General features: G+C 39.8%; 1 protein-coding gene across 2 annotated transcripts; it reads right to left on the bottom strand.

The window, feature by feature from the left end:
* Window positions 1–147: 147 nt before the first annotated feature.
* LOC124007468 (complement factor B-like) lies at window positions 148–10,367 on the bottom strand. Of its 2 annotated transcripts, none has more exons than XM_046318069.1 (18): window positions 10,213–10,367; window positions 9,520–9,732; window positions 9,236–9,421; window positions 8,861–9,043; window positions 8,610–8,696; window positions 5,141–5,283; window positions 4,843–4,990; window positions 4,580–4,708; window positions 4,346–4,441; window positions 3,398–3,535; window positions 3,165–3,271; window positions 2,587–2,716; window positions 2,241–2,382; window positions 2,017–2,096; window positions 1,817–1,923; window positions 1,594–1,729; window positions 1,341–1,393; window positions 148–1,122 (listed from the first exon to the last, which is right to left on the bottom strand). In XM_046318069.1, exons 1-18 carry the CDS (start codon window positions 10,271–10,273, stop codon window positions 940–942), a joined length of 2,322 nt encoding a protein of 773 aa, XP_046174025.1. In that variant the 5' UTR covers window positions 10,274–10,367; the 3' UTR covers window positions 148–939. The 2 variants fall into 2 exon arrangements, with proteins under 2 accessions (XP_046174025.1, XP_046174024.1); XM_046318068.1 differs by having other exon boundaries at window positions 9,520–9,741; window positions 10,213–10,309.
* Between the last annotated feature and the right edge of the window lie 1,033 nt (window positions 10,368–11,400).

The following is an 11,400-nucleotide window of genomic DNA, read 5'->3' as shown; positions in this document are numbered from 1 at the left end:
CACTGATTGGTTTCTGGGTCATGGAGGAGAGAGGACAGAAGAGCGAGAGAGAGAGAGGGTGGAGGACAGACTTTTTTTCAAATGAGAAAAGACCAAGAGGCTTTAAAACCAGGCATTATACATGGATGGACTACAGAAAGGGAATGCTTGAAGTTCAGGTAATGAGTTTATTAATTATCATTAGTTAAGAACACTTTCATTGATAACTAGAGTTCGATTCAACAACCTATTTTTGTAAGACGTGTCTGTTCAGTGCAGTTGATACATGATTGTAAATCAACTTTTGTTAAGACATGTTTATCACGGTCTCTATTTCTTAAACGTTGTATACACATTTTTCACATTTGTGTTTTTTTCCCTAGAAATGATTGCTTATGCGTACTTTCGTGTGTGTGTGTGTGTGTGTGTAAAATATTACTGTTATCAGATTTTTTTTATTAATAGATTGTAGATATGTATTAAAATGTGGTGTTTTGCAAAAAGCTACAGTATATATCCATTGTTTAGTTGGAATGGAATGTTTGTTTACTCAATTTGACTATGATATGTGGTTGTCTCACCTAGCTATCTTAAGATGACTGAGTCACTATGGATATGAGCATCCACTAAATGTCAAATGTAAATGTTTTACATATAGATCTCATATTACTGTTTTGAATATTTTTTTCATTTTTATATTGATGTTACAAATGTTTAATTTGTACAGTTCTTGTGTTTACATTTGACTGTGTAAAAAAAAAAGTTGCCAAAAAACCATGATCATTTGTTTCTCTGAAATGAAACCATCAAGTGATCGATTTGAAACAAATACCTGTCATTGAATATCCCCATGCCATAATTATAGTGAAAAAAACACACCAATCTCTTGTATAAGTTCTTTAAACAGAAAAGATACTTAACCAACATTTCTGAAAATAGAGTGTTTTGGAATGAAACTCTTCAATTCTCTAAAAACTCAAGAGGTTGATAATCATCTGTATCATTCCCCAAATACTTCTTCAGAAACGGGACAACTTTAAAGAGGTTGATGTGGAAATCTCTGGACGTGTCGCTAGACTCCTGTTTGACATCACTGTTACCACCAGGGCACAGGTCCTTGGTTCCCCAGCTGATCACGCCAACCTATGAACAATGGAAGAGGTGTCAGTACAGTACTAATCACCTGTCGATTACGAAGACCCCAGAGGTTTGCAAATACATTTTACAGAAATAAATCTGGAATAATCATTGTAGAAAAAAGGAAAGCACAAAAAGTATGTGGAAAGTAGATAGAAAGTTGCCACTTTGCTAGAGCCTGTTTCTCTGCTGTATGTACTGTAGATATGGCCAGAATTTCTCACCTGGATGGTGCGGTGTTTATCATAGTCCTTAAACACAGCTCCACCGGAGTCACCTGCACACACGCACAAGTACACACATGCAAACAAATGAAAAGGTAAGACAATGTAATAGAGAACCCTTTTCATCTTTAACAAGTTACAATACTTCCATTACAATAATACTATATCAAATCACAAGGTTCGCATTACATTGAGAACAGATATAAAGAAACAGTGAGTTCCTCATCTAATGTTCCATGAACTGTTAACATACCTTTGCAGGCAACATTATCTCTAGTAGGTTGTTTCCCACCCGTGCACAGGAAGTTATCAGTCACAATATCCTTTAGATTAAGTGGTGTTATGCCTTCTACCTCAGTAACAGCCATTTCGATACAATTGTCCCTCAACTAAAGAGAAAAATATATGAGAGGCGCACATATGGGCATCATCCATTGGTGTGTGTGTGTGTGGTCAGACATCATACAAGCACTCACCTGATCCTGAAGCTTTAGTTTGGCATCGCTACGTTGATCCATTCTTTCCTTTTTATCATATGAAATGAAACTGACTTCTTCTAATGGATTTTTGAACAATAGCTGTTCTGCAAGGATAACAATATATGAGGCAAGGCAACATACAGTGCCTAGACAAACCTTGTATCTTGGTGGATAGGCTATGTGTGCTGTAACTGTACCTTGTTGCTTGCAGGTGATAGCCTCTCCTACCAGTCTTAAAGCGCCACTTGTTTCCTTTGTGCAAGGGATGCAAATTGGTCTGAGGAACACAGTAAAGCAAGAATGCGTAAAGGAAACAACGTGTGCTTCACACGTTACTACAGAGATGATTTAGATTCAGATCTGAAGGGCTGTGTCATCATATTCAATCTGGTTACCTTCAGCATAATATCAGAAGTCTTACCTTATGTGGACAGAGACATCTACATCATTCTTCAGTTTGATGAGAGCTACGTCGTAATCATAGAACTCGTTTATCCCGTCATTCTTTTTACCGTTGATATTATAATCAGGATGTAATATTATACGTGATGCTCCCTTTATAACTGTTAAGAGGCAGGACTAGAGTGTAATTCAACAGACATGTTGCTTACAACTTACAATATCACCAGGTTACTTGTTCAAGTAAATGTGGCATCCGGACATATTTCCCGGTAATGATGATAATCACTTAAAAAAAACAAGATTATTCAACAAAAAAATTGTTTAGGTGTAAGAGCAAATGTTTTTGAAGGGGGGGCTGGTTATACCTTGATTTTCGCCCATTGTAATACGGATATTGTCTGCCTTGTCATTGAACTTGAAGCAGTGAGCAGCAGTCAAGATGAAGCGGCGAGTGACCAGAGACCCCATGCATTTACTAGCTTTTCCTTCCTCATGCTATGGTATCAGGAGAGAGAGGTTGAACATACATACAGTAAATGACAACAGGCAGGAATTTGCATCAATATCTAATTTAAATGTCAACAGGATTTCATTTTTTTGTGCACTGGGGTGAGATAGAGTATGAGAGGTGTGTGTCAGCCATTTATCACTCCCATAGCACAAATAACCTAAAACATTGCTTTGCAGAAACACACTACGAGTGATGATTGAATTCAGGACTTAAATGACAGGCGAGGTCTACTGTATACTGTTAGCGATCAAATCAAATTCTAACTTAAATATTATCATTTAAATGAAATCGAATCAATTATAAGTTAGTATATCTGTCATGTATTGGTAATGACAGTGCACACTAAATCAAATCTGAACATGAAGGCCACAGAAAGGCCACTAGGTCATTGATGAAATAATCAAGGGTGAAAATCAGGCACTGTGTTGTTACTGTGTTGTCAATCCGTGCCATCCAGGGGTATCTTTGACGTATGGTGTTTGGGGTATTGTCATCATAGTTTTTATGGAGTCCGCAAACACCCACAACCTGGCTTTCATCTATGTGGAGGAGAGAGGTGACTCAACACACTGATACAAAGACACTAAAATACAGAATAATATCCATGCAGAGACGCATAGAAATCTACACATTCTTCTATATTGTTGTTTAATTAGGACTCTTACCAATTATATCATCAAAGGTTTTTTCCAAATCAATAACATTCTTTAGTTTAAAATAATGCCTCTCGCCGTTCCTTTTTGTCACTAGTGGCATGATATCTTCATCAAAAATTTCACTTCCGACACCAAAAACATAAACATCTAAAAAAACAAAACAAGAGGAAGTGGCAAAAACATTAGGCATGAGATGAATCAAGAACAGTAACCTACTTGAGACAATAGCTGGCTTGAATTTGAATATTGTACTGAGTGCTGAGTGCCACAAATCATTGTTCAGAAATGGTTGATTTATTCCTGAGCAAACTGGTGTGTGTGTGTGTGTGTGTGTTTGGCCTTGCTCAGTCTATAGCTAGAAAGCCACCAGGGATGGGCAACTTTATTGGGGGTGGCTAATTGACTATCAGTGACTGACATAACTGCTGATGCACAAACAAATTCCACCTTGTGTATTCTACTATTTTTAACTCGGAACAGTAAGTTAAGATCCTGACAGTTCTTGTCACACCCTGACCTTAGAGATCCTTTTAATTCTCTATTTGGTTAGGTCAGGGTGTGACTAGTGTGGGCAATCTAGGTTCCTATTTCTTTGTTGGCCTGGTATGGTTCCCAATCAGAGGCAGCTGTTTACCGTTGTCTCTGATTGGGGATCATATTTAGGCAGCCTTTTCCCACCTGTTGTTTGTGGGATCTTGTTTTTGTGTAGTGCCTGTGAACACTGCATTTACGTCACGTTTTGTTTGTTCGGTATTGTTTTTGGTGAGTTTCATTTATTAAAACATGTGGAACTCTACGCACGCGGCGCCTCGGTCCATTTATTCCAACGATCGTGACAGTTTCTAAAATATTTTTGGAGTAAATTGATCTGAGGGCCTTCAAAAGGAGGAGAATAGTTGAGAGTAGAATGTCAGGTTGTTGTTAAATGATATGACCACGCAAAAGTTTTGACCTCACCAAGATATTTTTCCCGTTTTGTCTCGTTATTCATGTACACCGATTCCCTAATCTTGGCCATTGTGTTTTCAGGGCTACCCCCCATGTTGTAAGCACCTGCAAGTAGAGAGATTCAAGCGATTATTACTGAGCTGACCAAAGGTGAACAAAAGCTTACAAAAAAAAGAAGCTACGAATTGCAATACATTCAAATACTTTCCATACAAATATACATGAATAATAGCAATACAGTACCATCTGTGAAAAAGATGAGAACATGGTGGATCTCCATGAATAGCATTTCATTTCGTTGTTTTTGGATAGCCATGCGTTCCAGGATGGTTTTAAATGCAAGGTTGAGATTGGTGCCAACGTTATCTCTAGCTGTGAAAAAGTGCATGGGCACACACACAAACACACTGTTTGTCACATTACATTTGACCTAGCCACTGGATACGTGTATTGTTTGGGCAATGATGATGTAAGTACATACAGTATATGGTAAATGTTTTGCTCACCATCATATTTAAAGTTGTCCAAGTCAGCCAAGACTTCCTCAAGTGGTTTTCTTTTATCTCCAGAAAAATCTATTATGTTGACAACCTCTAATACGTCAGAGGCGAAGAAAATGATTTCGTAATTTGGGCTGACTGAAAAGGAGCTAACCTGTGAAAGGTGAAGACACAAAACAGGATAATGCTTAATGATCTGTCAAAGAATGTGAGAGGAATACTTTGGTAAACCAATAACTGATTCCATATTGTCAGACATTTCTATCAGCTACATAACATACTTTGTGAGTGACTCGTGACATACCTTTGTGATAAGTTTCTTGACAGCATTTCTTGCACTGTTAAAGTCCGTCTCCGCAATGCTGTCAGATATGTCCATAGCAATGTACATGTTAAGCTTTCCTCCTTTATCTATTGTGATCTTCTTTCCTTCCTGATCTGTGTCATCTGAAAGGCACCAGCAGGATATATTACTTTGACAATCACAGGTGGAAAAGGAGGACGTTTGAGGATATGTGAAAGGTTTAGCAAATACAGTGCATTCGGAAAGTATTCAGACCCCTTCCCTTTGTCCACAATTTGTTACGTTACAGCCTTATTCTAAAATGGATTAAATAAAAACAGTTCCTCATCAATCTACACACATAATAACAAAGCGAAAACAGGTTTTTAGAAATGGTTGCAAATGTATTAAAAATAAAAAACAGAAACACCTTATTTACAATTGAAGTCAGTTTTTCACAATTCCTGACATTTAATCAGAGTAAAAATTCCCTATCTTAGGTCAGTTAGGGTCACCACCTTTATTTTAAGAATGTGAAATGTCAGAATAATAGTAGAGAGTGATTTATTTCATCTTTTATTTCTTTCATCACATTCCCAGTGGGTCAGAAGTTTACACACTAATTGAGTGTATCTGGTAGCATTGCCTTTAAATAGTTTAACTTGGGTAGCCTTCCACAACCTTCCCACAATAAGTTTGGTGAATTTTGGCCCATTCCCCCTGACAGAGCTGGTGTAACGAAGTCAGGTTTGTAGGTCTCTTTGCTCGCTTTCCTTTTCCAGTTCTGCCCACAAATTCTCTATAGGATTGAGGTCCGGGCTTTGTGATGGCCACTCCAATACCTTGACTTTGTTGTCCTTAAGCCATTTCGCCACAACTTTGGAAGTATGCTTGGGGCCTTTTGGAAGACCCATTTGTGACCAAGCTTTAACTTCCTGACTGATGTCTTGAGATGTTGCTTCAATATATCCACATAATTTTCCATCTCATGATTCCATCTATTTTGTGAAGTGCACCAGTCCCTCCTGCAGCAAAGCACACCCACAAAATGATGCTGCCACTCCCGTGCTTCACGGTTGGGGTGGTGTTCTTCGGCTTGTAAGTCTCCCACTTTTCCTCCAAACATAACGATGGCCATTATGGCCAAACAGTTCTATTTTTGTTACATCAGACCAGAGGACATTTCTCCAAAAGGTACAATCTTTGCCCCCATGTGCAGTTGCTAACCGTAGTGTGGCTCTTTTATGGTGGTTTTGGAGCAGTGGCTTCTTCCTTGCTGAGCGGCCTTTCAGGTTATGTCGATATAGGACTCGTTTTTCTGTGGATACAGATACTTTTATACCTGTTTCCTCCAGCATCTTCACAAGGTCCTTTGCTGTTATTCTGGGATTGATTTGCACTTTTCGCACCAAAGTACGTTCATCTCTAGGAGACAGAACGCGTTTCCTTCCTGAGCGGTATGACGGCTGCGTAGTCCCATGGTGTTTATACTTGCATACTATTGTTTGTACAGATGAACGTGGTACCTTCGGGCATTTGGAAATTGTTCCCAAGGATGAACCAGACTTGTGGAGGTCTACAATTTAGTTTCTGAGGTCTTGGCTGATTTCTTTAGATTTTCCCATGATGTCTAGCAAAGAGGCACTGAGTTTGAAGGTACACCTTGAAATGCATCCACAAGTACACCTCCAATTGACTAAAGTTAAGTCATTTATGCTATCAGAAGCTTCTGAAGCCATGACATAATTTTCTGGAATTTTCCAAGCTTTTTAAAAGGCAGGGTCAACTTAGTGCATGTAAACTTCTGACCCACTGGAATTGTGATACAGTGAATTATAAGTGAAATAATCTGTCTGTAAACAATTATTGGAAAAATGACTTGTGTCATGCACAAAGTAGATGTCCTAACCAACTTGCCAAAACTATAGTTTGTTAACAAGAAATTTGTGGAGTGGTTGAAAAACAAGTTTTAATGACTCCAACCTAAGTGTATGTAAACTTCCGACTTCAGACCCTTTACTATGAGACTGGAAATTGAGCTCCGGTGCATCCTGTTTCCGTTAATCATCCTTGAGATGTTTCTACAACTTGATTGGAGTCCTCCTGTGGTAAATTCAATTGACTGGACATGATTTGGAAAGGCACACTACTGTCTATATCAGGTGCCATAGTTGACCGTGCATGTCAGAGCAAAAACCAAGTCATGAGGTCGACGGGAATTGTCCAAAGAGCTCTGAGACAGGATTGTGCTGAGGCACAGATCTGGGGAAGGGTACCAAAAAATGTCTGCAGCAATGAAGGTCCCCAAGAACACGGTGGCTTTCTTAAATGGAAGAAGTTTGGAACCACAAAGACTCTCCCTAGAGCTGGCCGCCCACCCAAACGGAGCAATCGGGGGAGAAGAGCCTTTTTAAACATTATTATTTTATTTTTTTCACCTTTATTTAACCAGTTAGGCTAGTTGAGAACAAGTTCTCATTTGCAACTGCGACCTGGCCAAGATAAAGCATAGCAGTGTGAACAGACAACACAGAGTTACACATGGAGTAAACAATTAACAAGTCAATAACACAGTAGAAAAAAAGGGGAGTCTATATACCATGTGTGCAAAAGGCATGAGGAGGTAGGCGAATAATTACAATTTTGCAGATTAACACTGGAGTGATAAATGATCAGATGGTCATGTACAGGTAGAGAGAGATATTGATCAGGGAGGTGACCAAGAACCTGATGGTCACTCTGACAGAGCTCTGTGGAGATGGGAGAACCTTCCAGAAGGACAAACATCTCTGCAGCACTTCACCAATCAGGCCTTTATGATAGAGTGGCCAGACTGAAGCCACTCCTCAGTAAAAGGCACAGCCCGCTTGGAATTGGCCAAAAGGCACCTAAAGACTCTTAGACCATGAGAAACAAGAATCTCTGGTCTGATGAAGTGGCTTTGGGACAAGTCTCTGAATATCCTTGAGTGGCCCAGCCAGAGCCTGGACTTGAACCTGATCTAACATCTCTGGAGAGCCCTGAAAATAGCTGTGCAGAGACGCTCCACCTCCAACCTCACAGAGCTTGAGAAGATCTGCAGAGAAGAATGGGTGAAACTCCCCAAATACAGGTGTGCCAAGCTTGTAGCGTCATACCCAAGAAGACTAGAGGCTGTAATCGCTGCCAAAGGCGCTTCAACAAAGTACTGAGTAAACGGTTTGAATGATGATGTGATATTTCAGTTTTTTACGTGTAATACATTTGAAAAAAAATGTATAAACTGTTTTTTTCTCTGTCATGATGGTGTATTGGGTGTAGATTCATGAGGAAAAACAATGTAATCTATTTTAGAATAAGGCTGTGACGTAACAAAATGTGGAAAACGTCAAGGGGTCTGAATACTTTCTGAATGCACTGAATACCGATAAAGTTATGGTGATAATGAAAATGGAATAAAGACTTCAACAAATAAACAATTGATGATATATTAGGTGTTATGAAGACCTACCAACGGGCGCTGCCATCTGAAGGCTCTCTCTGATAGCACTGCCGAAGGCCTCCGTGACCTCCAGCGCAGTGTCATACGTATGCTTGTCTGCAACAAGAACAAAAGAACCAGACAACCACAGGATAAATCTCTATTTTTCACAGTGGACTGTACACGACAATCTTTTGGCATCTTTGAGCAATGGACTAGTCGTGACTGCGTTGTGTTGCTTGGAAAACTGTTATTGTTTTAGGTGTCTTTCTGGACCTTACAGTAACATTTAGGCTCAGTCCCAGTCCATTGGCCACTCTCTTGACATACACGTGTCTTTGACCCCAACAAATGTAAGCTGTCGTCACAGCGGTAAGACAATATGTCGTCAATGCCAAAACTGGAACCAGACCTCCTAGCACCTGCTGGAATCCCAGGGTCAGCACAGCGATCTTCACTTCCTGCTGTAAGAGAACGGTGGGAGAAAGTCAGAGAGAAATGGAGAGGGAGGGTGTCAGGGAGGCAGGGAGAGTATAGCATGCTGCATAGGTAGTTATTGTGTAGGCTGTGGCACTGAACGCCATTTATAATGTGTCATTCCGACCAGAGGGTCCTGAGGAGAAAGACGGAGAGACAGTTGACAGTTTTCTACTCACAGTCACGGCTGCATATGGGTGTACCCCCACTCCACTTCCCATTGGCTTGGCACACACGGGAGGCTGAGCCGCGCAGTGAGTATCCCGAATAACACTCATACGTGGTCTTATTGTTGACGAAATATTGCGATTGTACAGGCAAGACCGAACCACTTTCTAAAACCAAGGGGTTGGGGCATTCGATCACTAAAGAAGAAGAAAACAAAATGGATGGTCCTGTTTCAGTAGCATTTCTCTTATTTCAAATACTGTCTTCGTGGAAGATATCAGGCATCGTCACTTACTTTTGCACTGTTGAGGAGGTCTTCTTTTTGGTGGTGGCTTCCAAGTTCCGCTTTTCAGGCACGAACGAGTTAAAGCAGGATGTGGATAGTACCCTTCTGGACAGTGGTATATCATAATGCTGCCATACTCAAGCTTCTTAGTGAGAGTGTAACTACCTCCTTCCATGCCCATTCTCTCCTCATTACAGGTGACTTCACACAGAACACCTACACCTGTGGGGTCAGTGTGGGAAAATGTCCATTTATTTTACACGTGCATGCCTGTATTAATGGCCTGGGCCATGTTGGGATTCTGGCTAGAATACCAGAACACATCCGAGTTTTACCAACCCAGAATTCTTAATAGTATACAGAACCCTAATGGATGGAGTCAAAGCTGAACATGTGTGTATAGGTACACGAGTGAAATTTAAGACCCTAATTATAATTTATGTTGAATATTATGATATTCAACAATATTAATATAATCACCCCAAACACCCAGTCAAAAAGTACTGACAGTGAATCCTATCAAAAACAACACACGTGGTTAAAAACAAATCCTTCCTGGCTATATTTATGTTGAGTACATACATTTAATTTTCCATCCATTGTTATACTATCCAGAATACAGGAGCATATGGGACAAATGTTTCTAAAAGGTAAAAGCCAACAACAGCAGTTTGAATATAAAAGCCATGTCAAGACACTCACCCATATAAAGAGGACATATCAGCAGTGCTACAGACAAACCCCAGAGAACAGACAACTCCATGGTGGCTCACAGGTCAAAAAGTAAAACAATCTGCAGAAGGGTGCATGTTTATATGGAGAAGGTAGGAATGACAAGGGGGAAGGTATGACTAAAAGCTTGCAGTCACTGGTTAACCTAAAGTCAAATAAAAGAAGATCAATGACCTACAATGAGAAACAAAAACACACACTCACTCCAAAAACTTGCCATACTTGTACAAATATATATATATATATACGTTTTTTAAATCCGAGCCTGTGACTGAGAATTATCTATCAGCTTTATTTTATGAAAATGATTTATACTTTGAAAAACCACTCGTAGCTAGTACAGTTTGTTTTGCAACAGCTTAGACCAAAAAGGTCAAAGGTCTTAGTGTGTATTCCAGTAAGTAAACCTAGCCTCAGCTCTCCAACTGTCTGTGGATAATTCCAGTAAATACAACTTCTCTTTAAAACACCCCCCAGCGTAAAAATATGTTCACTTGACCCTCCTCTTGTACTGTAAAATAATTTACACACCCTCCACCCTTATAAAATTAACTCCAAAAAGAATGATTACCACCATAAATAACAATAACTGTAGCAAACATGTGGTTATAAACGTGGATATCGACATTTCCACTACCACATGGTTTTGTGGCACTGGTTGCAGACAATGATTAGCTGGGGGGAAATCAGATTTTCAGATTTTCACAATTTTGACACTAGATTTATGGTTCAGATAATTACTACAGAACGAAGCCAACATCAGCGTGAGCTTTAGTTGATAATGGTATGATCTTTGAACTCTTATTCACTACAGAAGTGATACCTCCTAGCCGTTGAGTTAGCAACAGCAGATGCAACGAGGGTTAGGAATAACAGACAGAGTATTCTGTCTATCACCCAATGACGTTACTACAACGTATCCAATTGACAACCAGAGACATTCTTCAAAGGGCTCGGTTTGGCAACACGGCCTTCCATCAACCACCAACCTACCGAAGCACAGCTCAGAGTAAATATTTATTGCATCTTCCCTTTCCAAATGGGCGGTAATTTAGAATGCATCAGATACAGTATTTACGATAGCACAGCTTCTCCCTGTGTCCCTCAGTCTTCCCGCTCTTTCACTCAAACCCAGCCCTTTTCCTTTGTGTAACAAGC

The sequence above is a fragment of the Oncorhynchus gorbuscha genome, linkage group LG20, assembly GCF_021184085.1.
Source record: "Oncorhynchus gorbuscha isolate QuinsamMale2020 ecotype Even-year linkage group LG20, OgorEven_v1.0, whole genome shotgun sequence".
Classification (NCBI taxonomy): Eukaryota; Metazoa; Chordata; class Actinopteri; order Salmoniformes; family Salmonidae; genus Oncorhynchus; species Oncorhynchus gorbuscha.
The sequence above is the reverse complement of the archived record's forward strand: the minus strand, read 5'-3'. Positions and strand labels throughout refer to the sequence as shown.